The following is a 14,004-nucleotide window of genomic DNA, read 5'->3' on the forward strand; positions in this document are numbered from 1 at the left end:
CTTCCAATCAGGGCACATGCCCAGGTTGGAGGCTCAATCCCCGGTAGGGGGGTATGCGGAAGGCAGCTGATAGATGTTTTTCTCTCATCGATGTTTCTATCTTTCTCTCTCTCTCCCTTCCCCTCTAACTAAAAATCAATAAAAACATATTTTTAAAAAATTGAAATGACCTTACAGTATTTCTATACCTATATATGTAACTTTAGGCCACCAATAGGGATTCTTAAAATCCTTTGACTTGTATGGTTTAAGGGGATTTCTTTAATAATTTTCTGTATTCAGATAAAAATTCCTGGTTAATCTGTAAGGACTAAACACTGACTAGTACCAAATATATTATGAAGTTTCAATAATTTCCAGAGGCCAATTTTGCCAAATAAGCCCTTATCACTTTCCCTGTGGGAGATGTTTAAGCTAAATGTTGTCAGTATACAGTGACAATGCAGTTGTGCTCTGAATATATCAATGACTTTTGCCAGTCAGGTGCTGTCTACTGTAACAGATTTCAGTGAAATCAATCTGTAGATTCCACATTATAAAAATATCTTAATAAATATCAAAGCAGCATTTTAGAAATAGCACTAGGATAGCTCTTACTGTTTTTCTATCCGAAGAATAAAAATTGACATTTAATAAGACTTTCAGAGCCCAAATAATTAGGGGTTGGCCCTTTCATAGCTCGTCTTATAATTGCACAACTGAAGGCCACATGGAGGTTAGACAATGCCATCTTTTAAAAGGTACTTTCTGGTTTTCTCCTAAAGCCTGTCTCTTCATGCTGATTCCACATTCTTCATGTAATCAAATAAACTCTTTGTTTTACTTACAGCAAAATTAAAAGAATTAGTTCCCCCTCTAGATTTTAATTAAATCTTCCAGTAGAAGCCAAAATGATCTAAGGAAAGAAAAGTACATTGTTACCTAGTTTAAAAGTTCAATTTTAGATAGCAATTCTGATATTTTAATCTAATTATAGCTATTTGAAAAACAGCTAATCAAAAAAATCAAACTTTATAAAAATTATAGTTTTTTTTTCTTGACGTTAGTGCTCTTTTCTTAAAATTTTTTTTTCTATAAACTCACATAATTCCAGCCTGAAGGAAATGTAACTAATGTACATGCTAAAGAGCAGATGATATGGCTATAAAGACCTGTATTTTTTTTTTTTGAGAAGAATGTATAGGGTACTAACATTCATTTCTCCCTTTCATTTCTTACATCTAAGAACCTTTAAAATATATCCTAAAAACAATACATTTTCTTTCAAGTCAAATCCAATAGCCTTGATGACAGAGTTAGCTTTTATTCACAAATACAGTAAAGCATGAAAGACTACGTGTTTTGCAGAAACTCAAATTTCTACAAAGTACAAATATTAGTGATGCATTTTGGCAATGAGAAAATAAATAAGTGATTTAATACATACAATTTTAAGATAAAAGATGCCCCAAATGGAAATGTCATCTCTTCACGTTTTGAGAAATATGAAGATCTTCAATATTAGTATTTTTCCCCTTCTCTTTTATTAGATGGTCATCTGAAATGAACAGAAATGAGTGTCAATGCTTATCCCAAGTTAAAATAAGCTGTAGGCAGACACAGCTACATATATTTCAGGAAGTTATATATTTAAACTTGTATGCATTCTTTGGACAGCTTAGGACAATGAAAAAAAATACAACCTTTTAAACACTATTGAAAAAAATCAGAAATGTTTTGTACTAGGAACTCTAATTATTCAAAAAAGCTTCTTAACTTTTTTTAAAAGTGAATAGAGTACCCCCTGGAGTAAACCCATGGTAAGTAGCTACAAACTTCTCTTATGTTATATGTAAGGAACAGAATTCACAAGAAAGGCCAGGGTGTTTAGCATTGTGAGGGATGTTAAAGCCTTCAATCAAAAAGAAAAACCACCTTTCTTCAAATAGGCATGTCTCCCAGCAGCACCCTCTTGTGACAAGAAGAAAACTAGCACAAATTACATTTTCCTACGCACATCAGAAAACTATCCAAGAATTTGTAGAAAAAGTTCTTCAGCCAAAACCAAAACAATAAAGTTCCATGAGAGTTCAGAGGAGCCCAGAGCCTCTACGAGCACCCACTGTGCTCCCGCCATAGTGAAGAAGAGGCCCTAGTCACTGCTCAGTTTCTTTTGTCATGGGGGGGAAAAGAGGAGAGGGCAGAAGTGTTCTAGATTAAAAGAACCTAAAAAACTTAAAACCCAATCACCGTAGCCGGTTTGGCTCAGTGGATAGAGCATCTGCCTGCGGACTGAAAGGTCCTGGGTTTGATTCCGGTCAAGGGCACATGCCCGGTTGTAGGCTCAATCCCCAGTGGGAGGCGTGCAGAAGGCAGCCAATCAATGATTCTCTCCCATCATTGATGTTTCTATCTCTCTCTTCCTCCCCTTCCTTACTGAAATCAATAAAAATATATTTTAAAAGATAAATAAATAAATAACATAAATTAAAAACTTAATACCCAATGTAGACAAAAACACGATGCACAAACGAAATCCCTAGGAAAATGTGACACCTCCCCCCACCAATTCACCAAATACTTTTTACAACAGAAAAAATATAACCTTTTAAAAAAGATATTCTGAAATATTTTGATTAATTCTGATCACATGAGAAAATACAAATTTAGACAAGTTGTTAGAAACATGCAATTTTAGCACCAAAAACATATATTAGATATTCTAATTCTAAAGACAATTTGATTGTACACACAGTCTTATTAGTTAGTCCACAGCTGATCACTCTTAGAAATAATGTAAATACTACTACAGATCTGGATCACAGATAAAAAACAATCTCCTTCAATTTTAGGCAACTTTATTGGACTAAACAAAATTAATACTATCTTTAGGACATACGCATTTTTGGTTTTCTATAAAAGCATTATTAAAAAATGAAGTATGTTTTTCACGTACTTCTTCATAGACGTGTATAAAGCTGAGTTGATAATGACTTTACAGATTATAAAGGATCTGGTCTTTTATGTACAGCAACAACTACTACTTTGCCTCCAATATGACAAGTATTAATATCAACAGCACTATTTCAAAGGTAAGTGTGTATATATACATCCTCTTCACTTTTTCCAGCACTTTGAAAGCTTTGATAAAAGAAGTGCTTTCATGCTGGCATGCTTTGACTTATTTTCAAATAAAAGAGAATTTAAGTTTACTGTTTTACATTTCAACTGGATGAACTTGTATAAAGATAAGGTATTGTAATCTGAAGAATAAGTATTTTAACATCTTCATAATCTTGTCCATGTTGTAAAATAAAACATGTATCCTTTAAACAGAAAGCTAGAGTTGAGAAAAGAAATAGAACGCTTAAACATGTTACTGAAACATAATGCAGTATTGTGGGTGTTTTTTTAATTAATTAATTTAAGAGAGAGAGGAAGAGAGAGCAAGAGAGAGGTAAGAAAGATTGCCCCTCCTACATGCCTGACCCGGGATCAAACCCACAACCCAGGCATGTGCCCAGGTGCATGGGATGATGCTCCAACCAACTGAGCCACACTGGCCAGGGCTACATAATGCAGTTTTGGCTGACAATTCACAAGTTATTACATAAAGAGGCTAAGAAAATTTTTTGTGATCAAGAAAAATAATTAGCCAATTCACTATTCTATTGGTTCAACAGTCATCCTCATTTCTGAGTCTTCCACAGAGCTTTCCACAGGATAGGCACCAAAGCTTCACTGACTAGAACTTGACTCTGATGTCTCTGGCACTTTATACAGAAAGGACCCCTCCCCAGCCCACCCTACCCACTGTGTATAGGCTACCAGTAGTTAATCCATGACCTTCATCTCAGGAGAACTTAGGTAAGAAATACTCTACTTCTAACTTCCTTATTAGTCATTAGCCATATTAAAGGGAATGATTATAAAAAGCTTACAAATCACAAAAGTTATTTCTCAAGAGGCTATTTTTCCTCATTGGACTGAAAATACAAATGTCATGGGTTTGCTGTGGTAACAAGTGTTAATATGTACAATATCCACTGGTAACAATGAAACTGAGAAACTAGTATTGTTATTTATTCTTGGTGAGCATAAACTGGTAAAGCCTTTTTGGAGGAAAATTAGACAATATTAGATTATTTTTAATGCACTTAAGCTTTGAACCAGCAATTCTACTTCTAGGTATCCAGATGAGAAATACCTGTGTGAAGAAAGAAATAATGCTACACTGCAATACTGTAAAAGCAAAAAATAAAAAACAGTAAAAGTACATCAGTAAAGAGTGATTAGCCACACTATGGAATACTACAAAAAGTTAAAAATGAGGGGGAAGTAGATCTACATATATTGACAAAAATGCAAATTATAGAATAATATATATAGTTAACAGTGCATATAGGGGTTGGCAAAAGTAGGTTTACATGTTCATATGGAAAAAGACATGCAGGTTATGATTATTGCATAGCTTTCTTAACTCAAAAGAATGTTAGGATGACACAGTGCACTTAGGAACAATCTCGTAGGTGCTTAAATTGCCAGCCTTCATCATTTACACATTCTTGTAGTCTACTTGTTATATTCAAACACACTTTGGCACAGAGTTCTTACCTACTTTTGCCCACTCCTGTATTTTAAAGTTTAATTATTTTTTAAATACTAATGTGGTAATGCATGGCTCAAATTTCAAAAGGAAAATAAAAGGGTTACAAATGTGAATTTCTTTACTCCTGTCTCTATCCACGTATCTCTCCTCCCAGACACAAGATATCAATTCCTTGCCTATTCCTGCAGATTTTCTATCCAGTGCCTGTTTTTCTTCGATGCTGCTATTTGGAAGTTGTGTAAAATTCTCATAATATTAACTGTTAGTAACATTGTTTTTATATACAACCGAAGGAGGGAGGTTTGGAACAGAGAGAACTTGCCACTGGAATCCCAGAGCAGTCAGGGAAACTACAGAGCACAAAGGGCTTTTTAAAATAATGCCTTCCCCCTTTAACCTTTATGTTATAATTAAGTGTTTAATACCCTATTCTGAAATAGAGTTGCAATTTCCTGCTTCTGTTTGCCATCTTACTCAAAATTTTGTATACTTTTATCTTTCTGTTTCATGTAGAAGAAAGAATTCCTTTCATTTCTTGTCATGCAGGTCTTGTGGTGATAAACTCCCTCAGCTTTTGTTTGTCTGGAAAAGCCTTTATTTCTCCCTCATATCTAAAGGATAACAAAAACATGTTAACGTTTCACGAATTTGCGTGTCATCTTTGCACAGGAGCCATGCTACTCCTCTCTGTATTGTTCCAATTTTAGTGCCTATCAGTAGTACTTGAATACACAGAAATGAGTCCTGAAGGACACCCACCAAGTTGCTAATGGAGTTAACCTCTATAGAAGGGAGGGTAATTGGGGAGTTAGGGAGAGGCAGGAGGGAAGAGATTAAAGGGCATGTTAAGTTATATTATTTGAATGTTTAGAGATTTACTCATGTGCTTGTGTTTTGTTTTGGTTTTTAAGTACCTGCTAAAAAGCAGTTCCTTATCCAATCCCTGGAAAGGGAACTAGGAAAACCCCATGTTCTTTAAATGATGAAGTGTACAGGAATGGCAATCAGAGGTGCCGATGCTGCTAAAAATGATCAGCTACAGGCATTAAATGAGTCATTCACCTCTTAGTCTTGGTTTTCTCTAATATAAATTATTAGCTGAGAATGATTTCTTTTCCAAAGTTCCATCAGCTCAGAAATCTAAGATATATAGAAAAATAAGTCCTAGTGAAGTCAGAAATAACCTCAAAAAGGCCACCAGCTTTCACATCTTAAGCTAATATTTAACACTAGAGGCCCGGTGCACAGATTCGTGCACGGGTGGGGTCCCTCAGCCTAGCTTGTGCCCTCTCGCAATCTGGGACCCCTCAGGGGATGTTGGACTGCTGGTATGAGGGATGTAGTAGTGCGCAAAGTGGCAGGCGGCTGGGGAGGAGCCCGAGCCCTGGCTGGGCGCTGTGCTGCTCCCGCTCATCCTGGCCTCGCTGTGCCTGCTGCAGCAACCGGTAGCACTGTGCGAAGGCGGGAAAGGCTGTAGCCATGAGCCCAGTGTCTGGCGCCCAGCGGTCAGCTGAGCGGTGCTTCCGCTGTGGGAGTGCACTGACCAACAGGGGGCAGCTCCTGCGTTGAGCATCTGCCCCCTGGTGGTCAGTGCATGTCATAGTGATCAGTCAAATGGTCGATTGGTCAACTGGTTGCTTAGAGTTTTATATATCCTAATATATAAAAAGCCAGGGGCCGTCACGACCTAAACAACCAGACGGATGACTGAACAGCGACTAGGGTCCTGGCTGCTGCGACGGGATTGAGTCTGGGTTTCAGTCAGCGCTCGGGAGTTGGTCTGGGTCCCGGCCGGCGTGGTGGGCATCAGTCTGGGTCCCAGCCACCTGCGGCACAGTGGTGGGAAGGAACTGTGGGGACAGAGCCATGCTGCCATCAGATTGGCCTTTGGGTCCCTCCCCTCCCCCACAGGCTCCGGGGAACCAGAGCCATGCTGCGATCTGGGAATCTTGGTCCCTACCCCCTGCCCCCAGGCTTTGTGGAACCAGAGCCATGCTGCCTCGGACTGGCCTCTTGGTCCCTCCCCACTCCTATAGGCTCTGGGGAACCAGAGCTATGCTGCTGTTGGACTGGCCTCTTGGTCCCTCCCGCCGCCCGCAGGCTCTGGGAAGCCGGAGCCATGCTGCGATCAGACTGGACCCTACCCAAGGGCTCCCTTGGTGTGTAGGCTGGGCTGAGAGACCCTCCTGAGTGCACAAATTTTTGTGCACCGGGCCTCTAGTATATAGATAGATAGATAGATAGATAGATAGATAGATATAGGAAATCAATATTGCTCATAGAACTTTAGGAAAACAACAAAAGGCAATTCACATCTAAAATGTTTACTAAAAGTTTATTTCAACATTCAATATTTATATTTGTCTTGATAATCAGCTGTCTGAAACCCATCTGACCTTTATTTTTTAATTTGTTTTTTAATGTTTGTATTGGTTTTAGAGAGAAGAAGGTAGAGGAAGAGAGAGATAGAAACATTAATGATGAGAGAGAATTACTGATTGGCTGCTTCCTGCATGCCCCCTACTAGGAATTGAGGGCATATGCCCTGACCAGGCATGTGCCCTGACCAGGAATAGAACTGTGACCTCCTGATTCATGGGTCAACACTCAACCACTGAGCAGTACTGGTCAGGCCCACCTGACCTTTTTAAAAATAGAAATCAACTCTCTCTCACAGTAAGCCACAGTGCACAGTGAGCTCTAAACCATTTAGTTCAGATTATCAAATTGAGGTCCTACTGCTGATTTAATAAAAAAACAAGCTCATTTAAAGAGTGTGCATCCTGAAAGAAATATGGGCTATTCGCCTAAGATTTTATTTGTAGATACCTACCACTGTACCACAACAAAAAGTATCCTGAAAATGCAAAGGACACATAGTAAACCTGTGACTTCTCTATCTGTATGCAACATGTTTGCCTCTTTTTAGTCTTAGGTGGGAAAACACATGATGATTCTATAGAAAGCTATTTATTCAGTATGCTAAGAACTAAGCTGCTCCAGAAAGTACAAATTTATATGAAATTCTATAGAGAAATTATACCTAAAAACTTTGTCCAGTCATCCACCCGCCTTCCCCCAAGATTCTCTTTCCAAAAAACTTTTTGGTTTTTTTTGGAGGATAAACAACATGGGTTAAAACCATATTAGATATAAGTGGAATTAAACTATGACTCAAAAGCTTGGGAAAATCTATTCCAAAGATAAAAATATATAAGAAGGCAATATCCTTGCTAACAGCTAAATGATAAATCTCAGAAAGCTCATACCCATTTGCTCTCTTCCAGTAGGTTGTCTACCAGGATTTGCGTTTAGAGGCTGAAGTGAAGATCCTTTCAGAAATGTATGTTGGATGCCATCCTTAGTTCCATGCAAGAAGTGAGCTAAAATCCCATATAAAAGAGGTCTATAGCAGGAAGAAAACCAAAATCAATTAAATTTGCATGAATAGGAAAAGCTTAAAACATCTATGCTTTAAAAGGTAGCCTCTGACACTAAAACAGCCAAGTAATTCACTAGACTTATAAAATAAGGTTGCATAGTTATTACACAAATTGTAAACTGTTCATGCTTTTTTAAATTTAAAAGTACTATTTTACTCTAAAGATGATTTTAAAACCCAGGGAAAAAATGTTAACACCTTAAATCGCATCTAAACTGAAATACAATTTCAATCAATACACAGGAGGAATTCGGCTTGTAAACTCCAAAATCCAGCATAAAATTTTTCAGTACCTAATACTGACCAATACACAATAGGTATTCAATAAACACTTATTGCATTAATAATCCTTGCCTAGAGAAGGTCTTATGTCCCAAGAGACACACTGCCTGGTTTTAAACTGCCTTTGCCATTTGATCTCAGCAAGATTTTTTTTTTAATTGATTTCAGAGAAGGAAGAGGGAGAGAGAGATAGAAACATCAATGATGAGAGAGAATTGTCGATTGGCTGCCTCCTGCACAACCCCTACTGGGGATTGAGCCTGCAACCCGGGCATGTGCCCTGACTGGGAATCGAACTGTGACCTCCTGGTTCATAGGCTGACACTCAACCACTATGCCACACCAGTCAGGCAGCAAGATTCTTAATGTCCCAGCCTCATGAATGTTTCCTTCTCTGTAAGTTAGGGTAAGTGTAAACCCTACCTCATAGGGTTATTATGGACCAAATGAGTCAATAAATGTCAAGTGTTTAGAACTATGCCTAGCACATATTAAATGATATGTAAATGTCAGCTATGTGGGAGTTGGTTAAGAACTAATATTTAAAAAGCTACTTGAGTTTACAAAACACTTCTGCCTCTTTTCAGTTTACCCTCACCTTGTGATGTCATAATCATCATACCCAACTTATGAGAAAACCACAGCTCAAAATGAATTTTCTAGAAATCCCTCAGCTAATAAAGAAACAAACTTTATACCTGAACCCCAAGTCCCATACTCTTTTCAATATGCTGCCTGGGATTTATATTCGTGCTCTTGCACAAACAGAAGCTGCCCTGCTGACAATAGAGGTACAACAAATGTTTTCCTTCATTTCCAATCTCATAATTGAAAACAAAATTTAACGGATTGAGTTTTTTTAGATATCTATTTACTTATTAGTAGGTGTGATGGTTTAAATTATGACATTCCCAATGGACACAAGACACTGGGGGGTAGGGGAGGCCGGGGGAATGTCAAGAGGGGGGAAAGAAAAGGAGACATATATAATATTCTTTGTAATACTTTAAGCAATAAAACAAAATTTTAAAAAATAATTATGACGTTCCCTTCCCTTCAAAAGGTGGTGTCTAACTGCCCTCCCCTTGAGTGTGGGCTAAACTCACTTGTAATGAATCAAGTTCATTTAAGTAACAGCACTCTGCAACTTTAGAGACTAGGTTATTACAGCATTGTGGCTTCATTGTGTGAGTCATCAGCATGGAGATATCATTAAAGACTCAAGAATACTTAGAAAAGTGGGCAGTGGGACAAGAAGAAAAGGACAAAACTTGGGGAGTGCCCACAATTTAAAGGAACCCCAAAGGAACCCAATAAAGACACTGAGAACACCATTAGGGAGGCAGGAAAATCAAGACAGTAAAGGATCACAAAAGACAAAACATTTTTTATGACAAAAAATGTTTTAAGGAAGAGTGAAATCAATATTACAAAATGCTGCAGAAACTCAAGGAGAGACTTGGTACAAACTACAGAATAAAAGTGGCATATGATCCTGGAACCATTTCATACAAAGATTTGTGGGAAAGTTCATTGTAATTGGTATGTCATTTAAAATATTTTTATGGTAAAACAATTACACCATGAAGTAGGATGAAAAAATTCAACGAATTTTTGGGAAGAGAAAACGTAAGACTTCAGAACAATTTCTTGCTAGGAAAAGACTGCTTTGAGCTATGTTCCCAGGTGCCTATATGCATTTTTTTTTCCCCATTCAGGGATCCTCTAGAAAATGTTTAATTAACACTGAAGTAGGAAAAGAACTAAGAAACTACTAGAAAGTGGTTGGTCTTCTTTTTAAGAGCATAGTTTTTTTGTAAATGGTGTGGGGAGAATTTAAGATGCAGGAAGACCACAGAGTGGATAATAAAAGCAGAGGGTTGATTTTCATTAAGTGGTAAAACGGAGATTGAGCAGTAGCTTGGGGTTGGACATTGACAGGTTGTTTTTTTTTGGAGAGGGGAAATCTGAGTACATTACTAAATTGAAATGAAGAAAGCTATGGGGAGGATGAGTTATATCTGAGGAAGAAAATGACTGATAGAGCAAAAGCATCAGAAGAAAAAAAGGATGGATGAAGAAGCCAAGAGGAGAGCCCCTTAGGAAGGGGTAGGGCTATTCAGTCCTCTGAAATCAGGGGAATTTTAGCTCCAGAAAGCAGAGACCTCATCTGACCCATTTACTGCTGCATACCTTGGATTTGGGGCAGTGCTAGACAAACACTAGACCCAAATAAATACCTGCTGGATTAAAATGAAATAAAACCTCCCTATGAGATTGTGACTCCAATACAACGATATCTGAAAGTTTATTTTAAAAATAAGTTCTTGCCGAAACCGGTTTGGCTCAGTGGATAGAGCGTTGGCCTGCGGACTGAAGGGTCCCGGGTTTGATTCCGGTCAAGGGCATGTGCCTTGGTTGCAGGCATATCCCCAGTAGGGGATATGCAGGAGGCGGCTGATCGATGTTTCTCTCTCATCAATGTTTCTGGCTCTCTGTCTCTCTGTCTCTCTCCCTTCTTCTCTGTAGAAAATCAATAAAAGATATATATTTAAAAAAATAAAATAAAATAAAAATAAGTTCTTACATTGTATTATCCTTTGATTCTTCAAATGCATTTAGTTCTCGGATGAGAAACTGCCGGTCCAGTGGAACTACAGGTTGACCAGATTCTAGGGGGAAAAAATCATAAAAACACTGAGTATCAATCTAAAAAGCAAACATAATTTTGTTAAGAAACATACTTACCAGATATACACGTTTTTCAGATTTTTGGAAAATGATGGCAGATGCAACTTATGCTTTTATGACTTTCAAAATATTTTGTTAAATATATAGCTTAATACGGGTGATTTCATCTAAACTCATTTTTAATCTAATTTTTGGTTAGGGAAATACTGTTTCTGCAATACTAGGCTTCAGCAGTCTGTTTTCGTGAATTCAACACACGACAGTACCAATATCCATTTGGTGGCAATAACTCTAAAAATAAAATTAACCTGAATATTAAATGCTGGCAAGGATATAGGGCAACTGGAAACCTCATACTTTGTTGGTAGGAGAGCAAAAATGGTACAGGCACTAGCAAAATAGCTGAACAGTTTCTTATCCAGGTAAACATATACTTAAACACACAACCCAGCAATCCCACTCTTAGCTCTTTACCCAACAGAGAGTAAAACCTATGTTCACACAAAAAGCTTTTGTGAATGTTTATGACAGCTAGATTCATAATTGCCAAATGTCCATCAACTGACACAATGGAATGCTATTCAGGGAAAGAAAAAAGTCAACATGGCTGAATCTCAAAAGTATTATGCTGTGAAAGGAAGCCAACTCCAAAGTCTACATCCGATATGGTTCTATTTATAGGACATTCTGGAAAAGGCAAATGATAGGCAGAGATAACAACAGGTCAGTGGTTGCTAGGGGTAAGGAGTAGGTAAAGAAGTTGACTACAAAGGGCACAGAAAATTTTGGGGGTGATGGAAATGTTCTATATTGTGACTGTGGTGGTAGTTACACAACTGTATGCACTTGGCAAAATCCACAGAACTTTATACTAAAAAAAGTAAAGTATATTGTATGTTGCATATATCTCAATTTTTTAAAAAAGCCAAGGCATTTAATATGAAACTTGACTATTGTCACTATGTTTCACTCTAGGGAAGCTCAAGTCCAAGACATGTAATTAATGGTATTTTCATAATGTTCTTCTTTTCTGAGTATTAATGGTATTATCCAAACATCTATAACAAAGGAAGGAAAGTGGAGATACTGATATTAAAGTTCCTGAAACCAATAAAAATTATCAGTTTTTATTAAGACGTGTTTAATATTAAATAAAAGATCTGTAATGGAAAGTTCTGGCATCACAAAGAATTCATTCTCTCTTCCAAAAATCTACTTTATGAGTTCTTTTCTTTGATGAGGACATCTTTAAGTCATGAAATAGTTTTAAAGCACAGATTAAACCTTAAGGGAATTAGCTCTGGAAATGTGGGTCAGCTGGTTGGAGCATCGTCTCATACACCAAAAGATTGTGGGTTCGATTCCCGGTCAGGTCACATACCCAGGTTTCAGGTCTGATCCCCGATTGGGGCATGTTTGGGAGGCAATTGATCAATGTCCCTTCCTCCCTCTCTAAAAAAGGCAAACAAAAATACACAAAAAACCTTAAGGCAGTGGTTCTCAACCTTCTGGCCCTTTAAATACAGTTCCTCATGTTGTGACCCAACCATAAAATTATTTTTGTTGCTACTTCATAACTGTTATGAATCATAATGTAAATATCTGATATGCAGGATGGTCTTAGGCGACCCCTGTGAAAGGGTCGTTCAACTGCCAAAGGGGTCGCGACCCACAGGTTGAGAACTGCTGCCTTAAGGGAATTAAAGTATGTACAGGGTGGGGCAAAAGTAGGTTTATATGTCCTAATCACTCAGATGATTTTATGTCCTAGTCACTCAGATGACGCTGTTTTGTAATGGAATTAGATTTTCAGGCTACATACTTAGAATTGGTGGAAGGGAAGAAGATTTTGCCTCACATGACTAATGATACCTCTTACCTGCTATGAGAACAGACGATGTATACTTATATTTGTTGAATTCCAAATACTCCCGGATTAATTCATTAATAAGAAGGTTTTCATGAGACAATGTTGGTCGGGGTTCACTTTCATCATCTAGGGCTTTGAAAACTTCGGCTCGAATTCTCGCTTTTAAATGCCCTAAGACTCCTCTTTTTTCCAAGGTGTCCTTTAAAACTGTTAAATATAAAACATTAATGCTTCAACTATAGAATAAACTTTGTCATTCTTAGGCTTACTTTAAAGAAAATGTTTTAAAAGGTAAATGGCCTAACAACAGCTTTCAATCTAAACACTGTGATGAACTGAACAATGATCACCTTAGCTATCACAAGCCATGTTTGTAATAAAAAATAAAGTCCCCAAGTTGCAATGATGTACTATTTTAATGTATTTCAACAAATTCAAGTTTATTCTTCCTGGTTGAGGAAAAAAGGGGGAATAGAACTATAGTCAGCACACTGGGACCTAAACTTAACCTCCAGTGTCTCATATATTTTCTAGAGTATTTATCACTGCAGACAGGTTCTACGTGTCCCTAAAAACCTCTGGTCCAGAAAAAAGATGATTAAAGATTATAAGTACACTCCATAAAAGGAAGGAATGTGCCCTGTCTTTTGTATAAAAACCTTTGATATCCAGAACTCTTGGGGAATGGCTCATTCTAAATGAAAAGGTGGGTTTTATGTTAGGGCTTTTTTGTTTTGTTTGTTTTTTAAAGACAATTATGCATTAATTCCTTAAAACAAAAGGATTTTGAAATTTTAAGCCTAGTTAGAAATCTAACACAGAGTTTATCACTGCCCTCTTGAGAAATCAAGGCTATATATCCTCAATGTAACCTAACTTCTTGATGAACAAGGGTCATTATAACAAATATCAGTAGTTGTGATAATGAAATTTACCAATAAATATTAGTATGGATAGTAAAGGCATAGGGCTGAATTGGCACCATCACTTGCAGGGGTCTAGAACCTTCTTTTTTTTTTCAAATTGTCCCTAATGGCTAACTAACTAAGAACTCCAGAGCACCAACACATCTCACCCACAGTGCCTAAACCAGCCGTGGGCAAACTACGGCCCGCGGGCCGGATCCGGCCC

At 37.6% G+C, this 14,004-nt stretch overlaps 1 protein-coding gene across 2 annotated transcripts in view; it reads right to left on the bottom strand.

Moving 5' to 3' along the window:
- Nucleotides 1–109: 109 nt before the first annotated feature.
- Nucleotides 110–14,004, bottom strand: part of FOPNL (FGFR1OP N-terminal like) — a 17,997-nt gene continuing 4,102 nt past the window's right edge. Inside the window, exons 2-6 of one of the 2 annotated variants that reach the window (XM_005871996.2) lie at nt 12,883–13,080; nt 10,900–10,984; nt 7,858–7,994; nt 1,427–1,537; nt 110–895 (exon numbers count right to left, since the gene is read on the bottom strand). In XM_005871996.2, the coding sequence (XP_005872058.1) occupies nt 1,461–1,537; nt 7,858–7,994; nt 10,900–10,984; nt 12,883–13,080 (497 nt within the window). In that variant the 3' untranslated portion in view covers nt 110–895; nt 1,427–1,460. Of the gene's footprint in view, nt 896–1,287; nt 1,538–7,857; nt 7,995–10,899; nt 10,985–12,882; nt 13,081–14,004 lie in introns of those variants that run through there. The other variant, XM_014544413.1, reaches the window with a different exon arrangement.

This window comes from Myotis brandtii, unplaced genomic scaffold (assembly GCF_000412655.1).
Source record: "Myotis brandtii unplaced genomic scaffold, ASM41265v1 scaffold363, whole genome shotgun sequence".
NCBI classification, from domain to species: Eukaryota; Metazoa; Chordata; class Mammalia; order Chiroptera; family Vespertilionidae; genus Myotis; species Myotis brandtii.